At 35.3% G+C, this 20,233-nt stretch overlaps 1 protein-coding gene across 1 annotated transcript; it reads left to right on the top strand.

Annotated features, from left to right (window-relative positions):
* The first annotated feature begins 15,868 nt into the window (after positions 1–15,868).
* LOC107959964 (F-box protein At5g46170) lies at positions 15,869–18,216 on the top strand. The gene is made up of 2 exons (XM_016896145.2): positions 15,869–17,351; positions 17,792–18,216. Exon 1 carries the CDS (start codon positions 16,153–16,155, stop codon positions 17,326–17,328), a length of 1,176 nt encoding a protein of 391 aa, XP_016751634.2. The 5' UTR covers positions 15,869–16,152; the 3' UTR covers positions 17,329–17,351; positions 17,792–18,216.
* Positions 18,217–20,233: the final 2,017 nt, after the last annotated feature.

The raw sequence follows: 20,233 nt of genomic DNA, 5'->3' as shown, positions 1-20,233 counted from the left end.
GGGAACGATGTAAGGGACCAGAAGGATTTAAATCTTATACCCTTGAATTGCGATAGGAGAAGATTGACAAAAGCCATATCTTTCTACCCTGGGGTTACAGTGGGAGATTGATGGTATAAATTTTATGTCCCAGTGGGTTGAACTTCGATCTTCACAGTGGGGGGCAATCAGATTACGTGTTTCTTTGGAAATGCCGGCTGGTCAAGAAGGCGTTGCGACACGTTAGTGATAAAGCCTTAATAAGCTTTTGAGCGATGATAACCTAAGCATTAAGGAATTATTTTCATGACATTCTGCATTCATTCAAATACCATTCACGCATGTCTAGTTAGGAGCATTTGATTCATTTTGATCATGCCATCCTAATCATTAGGCATAATTAGGTTTATTATGCAGGTCATGTTCCCTAGAGAACAGATCAGTGAAAATTGAAGATAAACCTTGCCTCTCTCGGTCGTAGCAGAGCTGGTTGAAGTTATCAGATCTTGCCTTCCTGTATTTGACAGCAAAGCAGGTTGAAGACGGCGAATTTTACCTCCCTGATTACAGTGGAGTACATTGAAGCTGATAGTTCTATCTCCCGGGGCAAGAAGTAGATCGAAGATAGCTGATCCTATCTTCCTATATTGGTAGGAAATGGATCGAAGATGCAGATCTTGTCTTCCCATATTGGTGGCGAAGTAGATCGAAGAAAGCAGATCTTGTCTTCATGTATTGGCGTGAAGTAGATCGAAGATAGCTGATCCTATCTTCCTATATTGGTAGGAAATGGATCGAAGATGCAGATCTTGTCTTCCCATATTGGTGGCGAAGTAGATCGCAGAAAGCAGATCTTATCTTCATGTATTGGCGTAAAGTAGATCGAAAGATAGCAGGTCCGGTCTTCCTATATTGGTAGGAAGTGGATCGACGATGCAGATCTTGTCTTCCCATATTGGTGGCGAAGTAGATTGCAGAAAGCAGATCTTGTCTTTATGTATTGGCATGAAGTAGATCGAAGGTAGCAGATCCGGTCTTCCTATATTGGTAGGAAGTGGATTGACGATGCAGATCTTGTATTCCCATACTGGTGGCGAAGTAGATCGAAGAAAGCAGATCTTATCTTCATGTATTGGCGTGAAGTAGATCGAAGATTGCAGATCTTGCCTTCCTGTATTTGGCAGCGAAGCAGATCAAAGATGGCAGATTTTACCTCCCTGACCACAGTGGAGTACATTGAAGCCGATAACTCTATCTCCCTGTATTTGGCAGTGGAATAGATTGAAGATTGCAGATCTTGCCTTCCTGTATTTGGCAGCGAAGCATATCAAAGATGGCAGATTTTACCTCCCTGACCACAGTGGAGTACATTGAAGCCGATAACTCTATCTCCCTGTATTTGGCAGTGGAATAGATTGAAGATTGCAGATCTTGCCTTCCTGTATTTGGCAGCGAAGCAGATCAAAAGATGGCAGATTTTACCTCCCTGACCACAGTAGAGTACACTGAAGCCGATAATTCTATCTCCCTGTATTTGGCAGTGGAATAGATTGAAGATTGCAGATCTTGCCTTCCTGTATTTGGCAGCGAAGCAGATCAAAGATGGCAGATTTTACCTCCCTGACTACAGGGGAGTACATTGAAGCCGATAACTCTATCTCCCTGTATCTGGCAGTGGAATAGATTGAAGATTGCAGATCTTGCCTTCCTGTATTTGGCAGCGAAGCAGATCGAAGATGGCAGATTTTACCTCCCTGACTACAGTGGTGTACATTGAAGCCGATAACTTTATCTCCCTGTATCTGGCAGTGGAATAGATTGAAGATTGCAGATCTTGCCTTCCTGTATTAGGCAGCGAAGCAGATCGAAGATGGCAGATTTTACCTCACTGTGACTACAGTAGAGTACATTGAAGCCGATAACTCTATCTCCCTGTATCTGGCAGTGGAATAGATTGAAGATTGCAGATCTTGCCTTCTTGTATTAGGTAGGAAGTAGACCGAAGAAAGCAGATCTTGTCTTCATGTATTGGCGTGAAGTAGATCGAAGATAGCAGGTCCGGTCTTCCTATATTGGTAGGAAGTGGATCGACGATGCAGATCTTGTCTACCCATATTGGTGGCGAAGTAGATCGCAGAAAGCAGATCTTGTCTTCATCTATTGGCGTGAAGTAGATCGAAGATAGCAGGTCCTATCTTCCTATATTGATAGGAAGTGGATCCAAGATACAGATCTTGTCTTCCCATACTGGTGGTGAAGTAGATCGAAGAAAGCAGATCTTGTCCCTGTATTTGACAGTGGAATAGATTGAGGATTGCAGATCTTGCCTTCATGTATTGGGCAGCGAAGCAGATCGACGATGGCAGATTTTACCTCCCTGACTACAGTGGAGTACATTGAAGCCGATAACTCTATCTCCCTGCATTCAATAGTGGAATAGAGTGAAAACCACAGATCTTATCTCCCTAAGCAATAGTGGAGCGGATCGTATCAAGTCTTATCTCCCTAAGTAGTAGCGGAGCGGACAAAATCACAGATCTTATCTCCCTAAGCAATAGTGGAGCGGATCGCATCAAGTCTTATCTCCCTAAGCAGTAGCGGAGCGGACAAAACCACAGATCTTATCTCCCTAAGCAATAGTGGAGCAGATCGCTTCAAGTCTTATCTCCCCAAGCAATAGTGGAGCAGACAGAACCACAGATCTTATTCCCCTAAGCAGTAGTGGAGTAGATCACATCCAGTCTTATCTCCCTAAGCAGTAGTGGAGCAGACTAAAACCACAAATCTCATCCCCATGGAGTTGCAGCAGAATAGATTTAAGTCATGTTTCTCTAGAGCGCAGTGAAGTGGATTGAAGCAACGAGACACAGCAGAACAGAACGAGGCTACTTGAAGAAGAAAAGCACCAGAAGAAGCCAAGGCTCGGTAAGCCCGGGCAAATTTGGTCTTTCTTGGTCTTTGCTCTGTTTTCGTTACACGACAACGAGCAAAGAGGGGCAGCTGTAAAGCCCAAAATCTGCCCGGGCCTATACCAACAAAATAACCCAAATAATAAACCCAAAATTAACAGTCCATTTACAAACTTAAGCCCAAACCCAAATAAAAACCTAACCCAGGAAACTAAAATTTTAGCAGCAGAAAACCTTGGTTTTTCTTTGCGCCGCATGCCTCCTCGCCTACCACTCCCAACGTCGCGTGCTCTGCCAGGCACCTCCTCGCATGCTCGCCGCCACCGTTCGCCTATCACTAGCCCTTCACGCGCGTCAGACCTCCTGCAAGAACAAAGAACAGTCCAAACAACAAAACGACAAAAGAAGAAATTTAATTTCTTTTTTTAAATCGGCTATAAAAGGCCGAATGAAACGATTGTATTCTTCTTCTACTTTTTTTACGAATACACAGATATTGAAATCAAATAAAATCAAGATAAAAGAAAAAGGTTGATTTTGAATTGTTTTCTTCGTTTCTTTGTCATTTCTTTCTTTTTTCTGATTTTGTTCATTTGTTTTATTTCTTTATTTTTATTTTTTGCAAATCCATTCTAAATAACTAATAACAATCGAAAGCGAAATAAAAGGGAAGGGATCTCACTGGAAGCGGTCTTGGTTCCGTCGTCGGAGGGTTTCTCCTCCGTCGTCCAAGTCGGGCTAAGAGGCCGAGAACCTCCTTTATTTTCGACTTCCAAGGGTGGAGAGAGTCTTGGCTCTCAAGGACGCCGCGGGACAGGGGCTAACGGCCCCCATTTTCCAGCGCCGGTCACTGGCTTTGTCGGTGGCGCGCCGGAGGTCTTAGGACCATCGGCCATTTGAGAAAAGGGGAGCGGGTTGAGAAAGAAAATTGAGGCCCCCCCCTCTGTTTTTCTTTTAGAAAATCTGAAAAGTGAACTAAAAAAAACATTTTTAATTTATATTATCCATTGAACGATGCCGTTTGATGGGGGGCATCTGTACATGTTTTGCTCTAATGGGAAATTTACGTATTTAGTCCCCCCATCTTGCATTGAGGCACAATCCAACTTTCTGTTTCTTTTAGATTTGGGCTGCGAATTTTGTTTTTGTTTCGATCAGGTCATTTGACCGTGTACAGTCCCTTGCGCCGAAACGCTGCGTCTTGGACTGGGGAATATTTCCCTGAAGGTCCTTTGAGCCTTGAGCGCATTTCATTTCGGTCCTGAACCATCATCTTTCATTTATTTGTGATATAAACCTCGAATTTTGGGCCCGATTTTACTTTTGTCCTATTTTGTTTAATTAATTTATTATTCTTTTTTAAATTATTATAAATTAATTCATTTGTTATTTTTTTAAAAGAACTCTTCCTTATCATTATGCATTTTAAGTCTTACATATATTATTTATTTTAAATGTATCACCTAATATTTATTTAAATTTTTTTATTTACATTATTTGTTTTAAACTATCACATATATGTATTGGCCTTTAACCTTTTAATTATTTTTATCTTTTATTTTTGATAAAGAAAAAGACACTGTTTTGTGTTTTTATTTATTGCACTTTATTTGTTTTAAACTATATTAGTATTTTTCATTTTAAGATTCATATTTTGTTTGCTTGAGATATTTACCATTCATTTCGAATTGATCTCATATGTTATTTGTTTTATAATATTAGCTACGTAAAATTGTTCTCGATTATTTCGTTCACTCGGATCATTAATATTGGCATGTCAAAGTGATGCATGTGGTATGATTATTATCATTATGCACGCGTAATTTGTTCATTTGTTTTCACGTTATTGTCATTTATTAACGTGATATTTTATTCGTGAATTATCGTTTCATGTTCTCTATTATCGTTTCATTTCATTTCATTGCTTCAAAGTTATGTTTGGTTTGTATGTACCCATGATAATAAACCGGTCTATTTTATCACGAACAAAACAAATACACCTTGTTCAAGTGTTGTAATCGTCATTATCCATAAAATTTTGAAAATAAAGGCAATATTCCGTATTTGGAAAATCGAGAAAACGTGCCCTAACGTGCTGGGTTTCGATTTCTCGTTCGACTAAATAGCCAAATATCCTCTTAAAGCTTCAAAGTATGGTTTCATTAAATTATAAGGTGATCTTGGTTTCGATGGTTTGGAGTATCGTGTCCTAACGTGCTGGATGTGATATTCCTTCTGAACAAGAGAATCTTATATTTCAATTCACGTTATCAGAGTTTCTTTTAAGGATCGTATTTTTTTTAAAACTCTTCAAATTTTCAATTTTCGACACTAAAACACTAATTAATCAGCTAGGTACCAATTTTGGGCGCATCGAGGGTGCTAATCCTTCCTCGTGCGTAACCGACTCCCGAACCCATTTTTCTGAATTTCGTAGACAAAAATCGTTGTTTTAATAAAATCTAAATCGTTTATTAAAAACAACCGTTTTACGAGGTGACCCGATCACACCTCATCAAAAAAGATTGGTGGCGACTCCCATTTTTCGTTTTATTTTCAAAATCCAAGTCGACCCCGTTTCCATCAAAAAAATGGTGTCAACAACTTTAAAATTAAACTTATTATCCGTATTAAATTCCAATATTATTGTGAATAAATTAAGTTGCCCACTAGATATCTAAATCCCCATTTAGTAATAAGTCCAGTTTTTATTTTTAAATAAAATGTTTAAAAATAGATATACATTCGGTTCAAAATCTGAATTCAGCCCCTAGTTTCGGAGGAAATCTGGAAGATGGACAGAGTTATTAATAGGTACCAAACACATGGATGTAATTTGTCGGAAAACAAACATCCTAATTCAAAATTGATTCTTTGAAGAAGAAATTTATGCATTTATTTATTATTATTATTTGATATTATGTATATTTGTTTTATTGTTTATATTTAAAATTTGTAATTGTCTTTTTTAATAATTTTATCTTTAAAATTCATATCTATGTTTTACCATTGCATCACTATTTATTTATTACTAAACCAAATATATATTAAGATGCATAAAGTGAATATGAAAAAGAAAAAGGCATAAAATGATGTATTATACCCACTAAAAATTAATGTAACGCTTCATTTGGATGTCACGATGAAATGCTCCAACAAATCAACTCTTTCTTCTTGCTAACTGATTGATCCGAAACTCCACGATGTTGTTGGATTTGACTTTGGACACGTTCTTTTAAGTTTAACATATGGCCTTCATCTTTTAGGACAAAACCAGGCCCATTTCTGCATGAGTTCATAATTGGGTTGAAGTGGGTTTATGGTATCAACTGAATTCAAAATCATTTCAAACACTAATAACCAATTAATTAATTGGAATTTATTTTAAAATATCAATTTAACTGAAAATAAATAAACATGGCTGTTTTTAAAAAAATACATTTCTAGTTATAAACATAATTATTATATATTTAAACATCCATAACTAGAATTAACTAAGATATGTGAAATTAATAATTAGAACATATTTGAACTTGGATCAAAATTAATCTAGATAAGACCCACATATGATGAAATTTAAATCAAAATAAATTTTGGATCAATAACTGAATAGTGGTTTATACAAGATGGGCTCACATTTGATCTTTATCTTAATCTTATAGTTATATGTGACCTCATCGATTTTATGGTTCAAAGCAAAAGTAATATTTAGCTGAAACTACTCTCGACTATGTTAAGTTTAAGATTCGAACTTAACTCAAATATTTAGGAAAAGATCTGAGTACTTGATATACTACACAGCTATTTACATATTGCTTTATAATGAAGAAAAATAATTTCTTCCCCTAGCAAGATTGAACTGCTTGGCAATTGGCATGGTTGCAAAAAGTGGAATAGGTTATTGATTCTCTTGCCCAAAGTGGAATAGGTAATTTTAAATGAGTTCCATAATTTCATGGGTAGATTATTTTGGATCCTGTTTTAAAACCAAATCCTAAAATCCAACTTGCAATATGATTTTCGTACAATTGTTTTGTTAATTCTTAAATTTTCTTCATTATATAACAGTCTGTGAGAATGGCAGAGGACGTGTGTATCAGTCTTGGACTTTCGGCCTAGTCCCTTCGGCAAGAAAAACTTGCTCCAAAAGAAGAGCCTATTCCTTGTTGAATCAAACCTGTTTATAAAAAGGTTCGTGTTAGTGTTTGACGTGTGTTCGTGTTGTTGTGTTGTGTTTATGTTAGAGTTAATATAGTCAAAGCAGTTGTAATATAGTCAAAACCATGGTACCGATGTAAGTCTGTTAGCAGTTAGTCTGTTAGCAGTTAAATATGATAGCAGTTAGAAAGGTTGCTGTAACGTCTGTCAGCTTCAGCTCTCATGCATGTATAAATACGTGCAACCTGCATGTATTAAGCAAGTCTTTGAATAAGATGTTTCTCTTCAGAGTTTTCTTCTTATAATTTCACATGGTATCAGATGTAAGTATTTCCTGGTTTTTTTTCTTTTTTCTCTTTCGCTGTGCAGTTTTGTATTGGGCAAGATGACATCCAGTGCTTCTGATGGAGTTCTTGACAGTCGTTTCTTTTCAACAAAGCGTATTAGTGTTCTTCTTGATGATAATACGTATCTACTCTGGCGCCAACAAGTTCTCTTGGCTGTGAAAGCGCATAAATTACAGCGCTTCTTGGATTCTCAAGAAACTCCGCCACCCTCGTTACTTGTCGATGATAATGGTGGTTCGTATGAAAATCTAGATTTTGCATTGTTTGAACAGCAGGATAGTGCCCTTGCTTCGTGGTTACTCTCTTCTATTAGTCAGACGGTGCTTCCTCATCTCATTGGCATGGATACTAGCGCCAAGATTTGGAATGCGGTTGTTGCTTTGTTTGGTAGTAAAACAACCTCTAAACTGATGGCATATCGTCGAGCGTTACACTCTCAACGCAAAGGTGACCTTGGCATGAAGGAGTTCTTGATGAAGGTTAAGGGTTGTTGTGACAATCTTGCTAGTTGTGGAGAAATCATTGGAGAGCATGAACACATTACTGCAATCCTTAATGGCCTACCTCCAGATTATGAATCGATTATCACAATTATTACGGCGAGTCAGATTCCTTACACGGTACAAGGAGTAACCTCTATGCTTCTTGATACTGAGGCTCGTCAGCAGGTCGTAAGTACTGAAGTATCCAGCTCGGCAAACTTGGTGTTGAATGAGTCTTCTGATGATCCTGGTTCACTACCTGCTTATCAGCCATCATCTTCAGTTCGAGGACGTGGGCGAGGGCGTTCGTCTAGCTCAAGAATTCAATGTCAGCTTTGTGGGAAGGCTGGTCATCTTGTTGACCGCTGCTACCATCGTTTTGACTCATCATACAAGAGTAGCAACTATAGACCCCCTCCACAAGCAAATATGTGCATGACTGGTTCTAGTTCATCCACACCTTGGGGTCCGTCTACACCTTGGTTTTCTTATCCTCAGCAAAGTCCTCCGTGGGGTTCTCCAGGTTGGTGTTTTCCTCCTCCTTCATCTGTCTGGCCTAACCCGTTTGTTGGTAGCTCTCCACAACAGGTTAGTATGCCCCAACAAGGCAGTATGCCATCTGCTGGTGTCACACCACCTCAAGCTTATGTTGCAACTCCTGAAACAGTAGCTGACAATGCATGGTATCCAGACTCTGGTGCAACACACCACCTCACCAATTCAGCTACTTTGGTTGGTGACGGTGGGTCATGTAACGGACCAGGAAAGGTTTTTGTTGGTAATGGTTCTGCATTACCTGTTTTATCTACTGGGCAGTCCTCATTAATCACGAGATCTCGACCATTGTACATGCGATCTTTACTGCTTGTTCCTGGAATTACTAAAAATCTATTATCTGTGTCAAAGTTTGCTAAAGATAATCAGGTAATGTTTGAGTTCTTGCCTACTCAGTGCCGGGTGCGTGATTTAAGGACCAGAGAAGTGCTTCTTCGAGGGTTGGTGCATCATGGGTTATATAAGCTTCAACTCAACAAGTCTCCTGCACCTACAACTCTGTCTCATGCTGCTCAATGTCTTACAACAAGCACAAAGCTTCCTATTAGTGTTTGGCATGCTAGATTAGGCCATCCATGTAAAGCAACATTTACAAAAGCTCTTCTTCAGTGTAATATACAGTTTATAGACAGTAATAAATTTGTTGACTGTGTTGCCTGTCACTTGGGTAAAGAACGCAAGCTTCCGTTTTCAAAGTCATGCACTGAGTATTCCTCACCTTTGCAATTAGTAGTGGCTGATGTCTGGGGACCCGCTCCTGTTGTATCCAACGGTTTTCGCTACTATGTTGCATTCACTGATGCTTATTCACGCTACACATGGCTCTATTTTTTGAAGAATAAGTCTGATATTGCTACTGTATTTCCACAGTTTCACCTTCAAGCTGAGAGGATGCTTGGTACTAAGCTCAAAGTTCTACAAACTGATGGGGGAGAGGAGTTTCAGGCTTTGAAGAACTATTTGAGTCAACATGGGATTCTACAGAGGCTCACATGTCCATACACATCAGCTCAAAATGGGCTTGTCGAACGGAAACATCGCCAGGTAGTTGAAATCGGTCTGTCTATGCTAGCTCATGCCACTATGCCCTTGTTATTCTGGAATGAAGCATTTTGCAGTGCAATATTCTTGATTAATAGATTACCCTCTCAACCCTTAGGTGATATATCCCCATATGAAAAACTTTTTAAAACAAAGCCAAATTATTCTTTCCTTCGAACGTTTGGTTGTCTATGCTTTCCTAATCTGAGACCTTTCAACAAAACAAAATTACAATTTCGATCCACTCCCTGTGTTTTTCTTGGCTATTCTCCCTTGCACAAAGGTTACAAATGTAGAGACCCTACAGGAAAAATTTACATTAGCCGTCATGTCACATTTAATGAAGCTATTTTTCCCTATAAAACTCATACCTCAATAGTCAAGCCGTCCATATCTAACACTTCACAAATAAATTCAAAATTGTTTGTCATAAAGCCTAGTCCTGTAGCTCATCATAACACCTCACCTAATATCATTTCTACTAATATTTCTTCAACACCTGTCTCATCTACTCCAACAACTACAATGCCTATTTCACAGCCCACTTATTCAACATTAGCTCACTCACCACCCACCTCACCCATATTACCTACGGCTTTATCACATATACCAACACAACCTTCTTCTTCCACGTTAGTCCAATTACCGTCCACTCCATCCATATCACCTTCAGCCTCACCACCTATTCCAATACAAACCACTCATTCTGTCCCAACAAATACTCATTCCATGATCACAAGGAGTAAAGTTGGCATTTTCAAACCAAAAGCTTATCTGAGCGAGGTGTCTACTTCTTCAAGTGCTGTCAGTAAGTGAAATTAGTGATCAAAAGTCCAAAGAAATGTTAAGGGAATGTTAGAGTTAATATAGTCAAAGCAGTTGTAATATAGTCAAAACCGTTGTACCGATGTAAGTCTGTTAGCAGTTAGTCTGTTAGCAGTTAAAGATGATAGCAGTTAGAAAGGTTGCTGTAACGTCTGTCAGCTTCAGCTCTCATGCATGTATAAATACGTGCAACCTGCATGTATTAAGCAAGTCTTTGAATAAGATGTTTCTCTTCAGAGTTTTCTTCTTATAATTTCACAGGAAGAAGATATGGATGAACAAAGGGGAAGAACAAGGAAAGGGGAAAATGGAGTTCATAGAGAGCTTGACGCTATTGGCAAAGCGTTACTTTGATGGCGAACTTTAGCATTGAAGCAGAGTGCCCAAGGCTGATCCAATGGGCAAAAAGGGTGCACTGAAATTGATAGGGTAGCTAACTTCCTTGCTGATTTATGAATTTCTTTTCGTAGTGAAGAGGAAAATGGGGTTGGAGTAATTGAATCAAAGATATAAGGGTGAGAACCATTAGAGAGAGATTAGATCTGGTCCGTCTGGTTTCTTTATGAATAAACATTGTCTTGGATCATATTGTTAAATTTTACCCCAACAATCTGTTACTATGTCAACCATAATTAACATCGAGTTCTGCTGACAATGGTATAAATGAAGATGGGAGAATGATGGATATACTTAATTTCACATGATCCGTAAGTATGATTTATGAAACTGGTTCGCAAGTTAATCTCTTAAAAGTCTTTGATAGTTAAATTTTCAAGAAATTTTTAAAAAAAAATCCTTGGAAGAAAGCAAAAAAAATTGAGAAAAAATATCCCCTTCAAAGCTGTCACATATTTCATGGGTTTTATACAAGAAGTATCAAATTATATATTTACCATTTTCAGCCATATAAGCTATATTAAACGTTTATATTCTTCATTAATCATCTTTGAAAGATGTAACATCCCTGCTGATTTCATCATTAAAACTTGAGCAACATGTAAACAAACAAATATGCTTGCACTACATAATTTCACAGCAATGATGCCATTTACCAGTATCAAACTGAGTCATAATCAAGTCTTAACAGATATTCTCAATTCTGATCCACCTACAAATACAATATAATATATGTATATGTTACATCGAAGTTTCTGCCTTGTGGGATAAGGAATTTTGATTACATAACATTATTAAAAAATTACTTGAAGATTTTGAGTTACCTAATGAAAAACAAACCCAACATTCTTTCTCAGCAAGTCAAAATCTGAACCATTTTAGGATCAACATTCAATTAGTCATTGGCTAAGCTATAATTATAAAACTAACAATCCCCTCATATGTTTAGGGTTCAACCCAAAATAGGAGATCTAGTTTCCCATCATATGTTTGCCCTGCTATTTACCTTTGAGTTGTTACATCATACTTATGATAGCTACCGAAGTTACTAAGGACCACACCAACCCTACTCATTGGTTCCATATTTTTATAATTAATCATTCAATAATCTCTACTTATTTGCATTAAATCAACATTATTAAGTTGGAAGAGAACTGAATCTTTAACAACCAAAAATCCCCCCCCCCTAAAAAATAAATACCCATAAATATTTTTAGGATATTTTAAAGTTAGTTCAAATATTATTTTTTTAAGACTAAGAAGGTGCCAAGTGAAACAATACACCTTCCATTATTATTGTATTTTGTTATTAATTCATGTTTATCTAGTAGAGAGAGGAAATCTCCAACGTCCACATCAATATCTTATTATCATATAATACATGATTTGGATTTATTTTATTTTTTTCATTTCTTTAAATTTGGCTTCAAGTGAAGTATATATACATCTCTCTTGTCATTGTCAAATTATGAATAAAATTGGGACCATTAATTATAGGAAAATGCACAATGTAACATCATTTACCTAAAAATCTATCATAGTCATGCATGACAATTACGCTAAGTGGTACCACACTTATCGAAATTAAGATAACCTTCTAAAGCTGTCATTAAAACTAGTGGTAAGGCAATTAAAGCCACACCAATATCATCGACAACACTTTTAAAATTGTCCCAAAATCAATGTAAATTAAGCTCGAATTTGAGAAATTCCAAGTATTATTTCTACTTGATTAATTTATGACTTTAATCATGTTTATGAGTTTGTTTGGATTATTTGGAGCATGATCTGTTTGTGAAGTAAAGAATAGGTAAATCCATGATTTTTGAAGATTTTTAGAGGCTAAGCTCACTATACATTCCAAAAAGATAGTTGACCTATTAAACATAATGATGAGTACTTAAAAAGTAGATTAAGTACGAATGGGAAAATTTATTTTTTAAACTTTCCTTATCACATTATTTGTTTTTCTATTAATTAAAAAAATATATATCATTTTTTTCACATCATCAATGATCTTTCTTTATTAACCGTACATATGATGTAAAAAAATATAATATATTTATTTTTAATTAATAGGGACCATGATATGGTAAGTAAAGTTCATAAAATAATTTCTCTAGGAAAATAATAATTATAATTAGGGCCAAAAACACAACTTATAATAGTTTTTTTTGTTTTCTTTTCTTTTTCTGCCCATGCTCATTAATCCTTTAATTTAATTTTTTTCCTCTAAATTGGGTTTTTTTCCTCAAATTTTTTAATTATTTTGTTCACATTAGTATGAAACTAGGCAATTTTTCTTAAACTTAATTATTGAACTTGGATTCCATTGACATGTGATGATATGACACTTTAAAATTATATTATGTTATCTTATAGAAATTTTAATATATATAACCTAAATGAAATTAAAAAATATCAAAATTATTTTACAAAAAAATTCTGAGTGATGTCGTGGCACAAATTGAGACTAAATTGAGAAAAATTATGAAGTTTTAAGATTATAAGTGAAAAAATTTAAGTACCAATGTAAGAAAAGTTGTTAAGTTCAAAGACCAAAATAGTGCATTGATCCTTATTGCTAATTAAACATGTAATAGGTAAAGCTACAATTCAGTGTGACTCAACTCTTAGCAAGTTTACACTTTGATTACTCAATTTTAAAAAATTATAAGTTGGTCACTGAACTATTAGTAAGTTTATAAGTTTAAACTTTGCTTACTCAATTTTTGCACCATTACTCCCTAACCTAATAATCCAAACAATATCAACAATAACTCAAGCCCCAAACCCTAAGAAAACTATTGACAACCCTATGCCTCACCTTTAACCCTACCAACTTCATTTCCTTTTTGACCAAAAGCATAGCCCAAGATAATCCACAATCAAGTTATTCACACACTCCTACCTTGAACTAGCAACCAAATATCAACACAAACAAATATGCTAATATTTTTTTTTTAAAGAAGGAAGAAAATCCCCTGCTTTAGTTAGCCCCAAGCATGAGCTATGAAAGCAAAAGGGACTGAATAAAATTAGAGAAAAGAGAATAAAATATAAAAAAGGAAACTCAAACGTACTAGATTCAGCCAAGAGTTGCTCGGAGTGTTCTAGGCAATGAATGTTCAATCCAAAAGGTCAAGGACAAAGCCTCGCCACTAAAAAGAATATACTGGAGTCAAACGACCAATGATGATGGATGAAGATCGACGAGCTTCTTCGTTAGGGCTTTGGGTTTAAATCAATGAAGTTTTTAACCATTTTAAGAAAAATTAAACCATGAAGTTGAAAATGGAGGGAAAAAACTGATTCAATGTGTTCCTTTTGATTCAATGTGTTCCTTTATCAAAGGAGGAGGTCGAACAGTGGTGAGAATATTGAAATGCAACTATGAAGGAGGTTCCTGAATCACTAAAACTTTTAAATAGTTTAATAACCAACTTGTAACATTTTTTTTTAAAAAAAAATTGCTTGTAACATTTTTTTAAAAAAAATTTGAGTTACCAAAGTATAAACTTACTAATAACTAAATGACCTTAAGTGTAATTTATCTTATGATGAATAGTGAGTTAATAAATAACCAAATCTAATATCCATTACCAAATTAATAGGCCAATGACTAAATTATAATTTTTAAAAGTTAAGTGACCAATAATTAAGTAATAATTGAATAATCTTTTACGAGAATGTAATATAGGGGAAGAAAAGAACTTCCATTAATGTTTAATGAATTCAATAAAAGTAATGCATTAAATGCATATACCAATTAAATCAACAATTTTTTAAATTTATTTTTCTTGAGATGTATCCTTATAAAAAAAAATTTAAATTTATTTGTCAAAACAAAATCTCTTATAAGCTAATTAGGAGGATCCATCGGATGTTATTGTAATTAGTTTAATTATAATATTTAAAAAAACAAAAACAAAACCTCTTTCAAGCAATACCAAACCTAATTCTTCTTTTGTCATATATTCCTTTTTCATCTTTGTAAGAAATATATATATATATATATGTATTTTTTATGCTTTCGAATTAAGGATGTTTTGCACAAACTTTACTCTTTTCCAGAAACTAAATGAACATACTGGAAATACGGTTGCCAACAAATTTGAGTTCGTTTATGCTTAATTGGTACATTTGGAAGATCGCACCGAAAGCAGGGTCGCTAAATTAATTAACCACTCATTAAGCTTCCTTAATCACATTAACCCCATAACAAGAAACCACATGAGATTTGACTTAACGCCAAAAAATTTATGCCTACATCATGTGCTTGCTTTTACTTGTACATAATATATTACATCTTTAGAATTAATCTAACTCTTAACTCTTTTTCAAATCGTATTTGGTGTTTGACTTTTAATTTATAATTCTAAATTTTCATTTTATATATGAAATTATATTTGTGAGTATGTAGGATTTTTAATTTTTACAGACAATATCGGAATCAAAAGATTGACAAATATCTTATAAAAATATATTAAAATATTAAAAATAAAATCACTTGACAAATTTTTAAAATTATTTACGAAATAATGTATATATATGGTGAGTGTAACAAATATTATCCATTTATATATTTATAGTATTATATATATATGTGATATGTTGAGTGTGTATAGAAGCAAAAATTTAGTCTATCATATCTACAAATTAAATGGGAGTTTGATAAGAATATTTTTACATTGCTCTACCTAATGCAACATAAACGTTTGCACATCTTTTATTTAAATTATGTAATGAGTGGAAAACGTAATCCATGGATATGATTGTTTTTTTATTGTTAAGAATTTCAACTCATGATTGGAATTACCACAAGTTTCTTTTTATCGTTATTGCTATACCAATCACTTAATAAATAGTTTTTTTTATTAAATTTTAAGTTATGGTATTTTTTGGGGGTACATAAACAAAAGCAACAAGATCATTGATTAATGCCACTCTATAATTGAACTGGTAGCTTTACTTTATATATATATATTTTTTTAAATTAACATATGTCAAACTTTTTTATCAGTTAAACATTTTGGATATTTTGAAATGCAAAATATACAGATGAATGTATGTATTGCCATATATTGTGAAAAGAAAAAGAAAAAAAAAGAAGAAGTGTGGAAATGCAAGAATAAGCTATCTTAAGAAATGAGTAGGTAAATTAGGTCATTATTAAGAATAATAAAAAACCCTAGTGTTTTTATTATTGTAAAAATCTATCGCATCCCACAAAATAATTTTCCCAGCGCTCTTCAACTCACAAACAACGACATGACACCCAAATTTCATCCCCCTCCAAATCCACCCTACCTTTCCTTTCCCTTCCCTTAAAACAACCTGCTTTTTCCAGTTTCCCCCCAATTAACCATTTCTCTCCGCTCTCAAACCCACTTTTTTTCTCTTTGTAATTCCGTAGAACGGATACTTCAACCGAAAAAACAAAAAAAAAAAACAAACCAGATGTCTTCGGTTTATTCAGATCCGATCCATGGAACCCACCCGGAACCAATCGATCACTTCGACCGTCTTCCCGATTCTCTTCTCCTTTTAGTCTTCAACATGATCGGCGACGTGAAAGTGCTTGGCCGATGCTGCGTTGTTTCGCGTCGTTTCCACTCCCTCGTCCCTCAAGTTGAAAACGTCGTCGTTCGTGTCGATTGCGTCATCTCCGACGACGATTGTTCCCCTTCTTCCTCTGTCAAATCACGTGCCGACGGTCCATTTTCCACCCTCTTCCGTCTCGTTTTCGGTGGCATTGTCAAGCCCCTCCAAGCTTTGGGCCAATTCCTTGGCCCCGAACGCCCCTCTCTCTACAAAACGCTCAATACCTCTTCATCTTCCTCTTTATCTGTCGGTCTCGGCGGAGGTGAAGATGGGGAAAGGGACCAAGGTGGGGTTACCCATCATTCTCCGACGCAAGTGCTTAGAAATTTCAACGAGCTTCGTTTCCTTCGAATTGAATTGCCCGGCGGCGAGTTAGGGATCGATGACGGAGTTCTGCTTAAATGGAGAGCCGATTTCGGGTCAACCCTTGATAGCTGCGTAATCCTCGGAGCTGCTTCCGTTTTTAACAATGTGCATTTCCAAGTACCAGACCATGGGAACGATGGGTTTTGCATCAACAACGGTTCTAATGTTGGCAACGGTGATGATAATGGGAGTATCCCTGAGTCGTTTTATACCAGTGGAGGCTTGAAATTAAGGGTTGTTTGGACTATTAGCTCGTTAATCGCAGCATCAGCAAGGCATTATTTGCTTCAATCCATAATTGCAGAGCATAAGACGCTGGATAGCTTGGTTTTGACCGATGCGGATGGACAAGGGGTGCTTTGTATGAACGGTGAGCAGCTTCAGGAGTTAAGAGTGAAACCATTATCAGCTTCTTCTGCTTCAAAAAGGACGCTGGTGCCGGCTTTGAATATGAGGCTTTGGTATGCTCCTCATTTGGACTTGCCTGATGGGGTTGTTTTACAAGGTGCCACTTTGGTTGCTATCAGGCCTAGTGAACAATCTGCTTCGAAAAAAGAGGTTTCGGATGCTTCTTGGCTATCATCTGCTTTTGAAGAGCCTTATGGGACTGCAGCTAAGATGCTGGTTAAGAGAAGGACTTACTGTCTGGAGATGAACTCGTTCTGATGTCTGCTTCCTGTTCTGTAAAGGTAAAAGTTTCTTATTTGTTTGATTTACTTGAAGATGTTGATTAATTTGCTAGAAAACTGTTTGATGTTCGAACTGTTCCAGTATGAAGATAGTTTTGGGATTCACTTATTCACTGTTATACCATTTTTAATTTAAAGGTTCTGAGCGACGAAATTACTCTTGATGTGTTCTGCTATGCATATGAATGTGTTGGAATTACTTTCTTTCTTGATCATTTTGATTGTTAAAATTTTTTAATTAAATTACAGGGGAAAGTAAGCATGATTATAATTTATGTTTCCGTCTTCATTTGCAAGAAAACATCATGGAATGCATGTGGTGTCCCAAAACTAGCATATGCCTGGGATTGTTCATTCTTTTTTTAGTTTTGGATATGCTTGCATCACAATTTTAGTTATGCATCTCTTATGAATTTCAAATCCAATTTTGCGCATTTCAGGGAAAGCTGTACCATGGTCAAGGAGATAGAGGTGATAGCTTGCTTTTGGAAAGCTGATAATCAGACCACAATTTTGTTACGTGTTGTTGCTGATTCTCAGGACAATATCGTTTGAAAGCTAAAACTTGCTTTGGATCACCAGTGAGGGCAGCCCATGCTTGTTGATAATTCACTGCTAGTGTTTGAGCTTTTGTGCTTCAACTGATTACCGAAATGCATCTGCTGGTTGTTTTTTATTTCAGGCATATGCATTTAAGAGTGCACACCTGCAACTAGGATGATGTTGTAAGAGCTTTGAGTTTGTAGTCTTTTTTTAATTCTATAATCCCTCTATATGTGAATATTGTAGGTATGAAGATCTCATGTTTTATGTTATATACATGTGAATTTTATCAATAAAATGTAGTCTGCACTTAGCTTTTAAAGTCTCTTCCATTAATTTACCCTGTTTTTTGTCAAAATTTCATGGATACTTTGATAGGCTTACCTTTGCAAATTGTTTAGGGTGTTTGATGCACCTGATTTATTGACGCTTGGTACCGATCAGAACTCAGATTTACTTGCTGGGTCTATTATTGCTTTATTTCTTGCGCAAATTCAATCAAGGGCGAAGTTACCCAGCAAGCAGGATGCACGTTTCATCAACTTCCAAGGTCCTGTGAGTTTTTAGTTTCTCATTATTGTTCAGAATGATTTACGGTCATTCATTGAGCTTCTGCAACCTTGTTTTTACCCCTTCATTTTGGGTTTCCAATTTCCACCCATTAGTTTATATCTTTTAAATTAACCCATTAAGATTATACATTTGTTTAAGATTGAGACTGTTAGTATAGTACTCTCACACGGTTTCCTAATCATACGTGAGGGAGAGAGAGACAGACAGATCATGAATGAATGCTATTTTATACTTTTCATTATTGATTTCTTTAATGCAACTTTTCATAATTGATTCAATGCGGTTGGATGGGAGAGTTTTATATGGCATTTTTTTAGCAATCAATATTTTGGGTGTGAAGCTGTATCCAAATTATCAGTTGCCAATTCACCACCTGTTTTATAATATTGATTGAATGCACATTATTATTTTATAGGATATTTTTCCTTTTCTTTTTATTAATTAGCTTATTTTATCTGTTGATCACATGAGGGTTTTTATTTCCCTCTACACTCTATGACTTGCTATCAACTATGGATCCTTGCAATAAGCTTCAAAACTTAAACCCCACCCTTGACTTGGGCCTTTTTTTTCCCTCATTCTTTCCTTGCATGTTTATAAGCCAAGCCTGCCTTGACAGAATTGATGAAGATGTGATGTTCGGCTTAATCTATATAATATTCAAGTTATATATCTAATTAAAGAAAGAGGGAGAAATTAAAGTATGAGGAAGAGATACTCAATGAAGTCCCACATGCTTATATTTAAGCCATTTGCAAGCAGGTATTGTAGTGGAAGATAGAAATTAGATCATAATCAATATTTTATTATAATAAAAACACACTCAAAAGAAGGCAATTCACTCGCCTATTGAAAATTTTCTTTTTACTTTTAAATATTAAATACATACCTTCAAAAATTGAGTATTTTTAATATATTTTAAAAGCATTAATTGAGTCTTAATTTGATCAAAATCAATATTATTATAAATACAAGAATATGTGAATTTACATGCCCTAAAACATGTAAGTTTTTTTTATAATTTTAGGAATTTGAATAAAAATATACATTAAAAAAAAACACAGTTTCTGTACACAAACACAATCAAGGTAGAATTTCTAGCTCCTCTAACATTTTATTCTCTCACTCCAACAATGAATTATTATTTTTAGTACATCATCTTTAATACTAAAAACCAGTTGTTCTAATATCAAATATCATGGTACAACTGTCCATGCATACCTGCAAAGTATTGTTCATTATATCTAACTGGAGATAGATTTTTATTCAATAAGGCATTTCATTTAACCTCTAAAAATAATCTATATAAAATTCACAATTTCTCCGTAAAAACCACGAGGCAAAGCCGTCCACGAGCTCTTTTTAACTGTTTTTTTTTTCTTAAACACCTTATTCATGATTTAGTTCTCAAATTATACTCATTTTCTCATATTGATACTTAAATTTTTTTTTGGACCTATATTGTTATTTTTTAACCTAAAATTCAAACGTGTTAAATAAAAAACTTGAGGCCTAATCATATTTCAAACATATCCAATAATAATTTGATAAATAATATTTTCCATGTGAATATGAAAACTTTAAATTAATTTTTAGTGGGCAACATGATAATGGCCTCAAATGCTATAATCTCCATTGTTGTTCCAGCATCCCTCCAAACTCAAATTCCGTCATATCCAACAGCTATTCCTCTCAAAAATCCCCACTCTATTATACAATACCAAATTTCATTAACCCTGATTTTCACTAATTTATTTCTCCATTCA

The sequence above is a fragment of the Gossypium hirsutum genome, chromosome A05, assembly GCF_007990345.1.
Source record: "Gossypium hirsutum isolate 1008001.06 chromosome A05, Gossypium_hirsutum_v2.1, whole genome shotgun sequence".
NCBI classification, from domain to species: Eukaryota; Viridiplantae; Streptophyta; class Magnoliopsida; order Malvales; family Malvaceae; genus Gossypium; species Gossypium hirsutum.
This window is presented reverse-complemented; position numbering and strand designations above follow the sequence as displayed.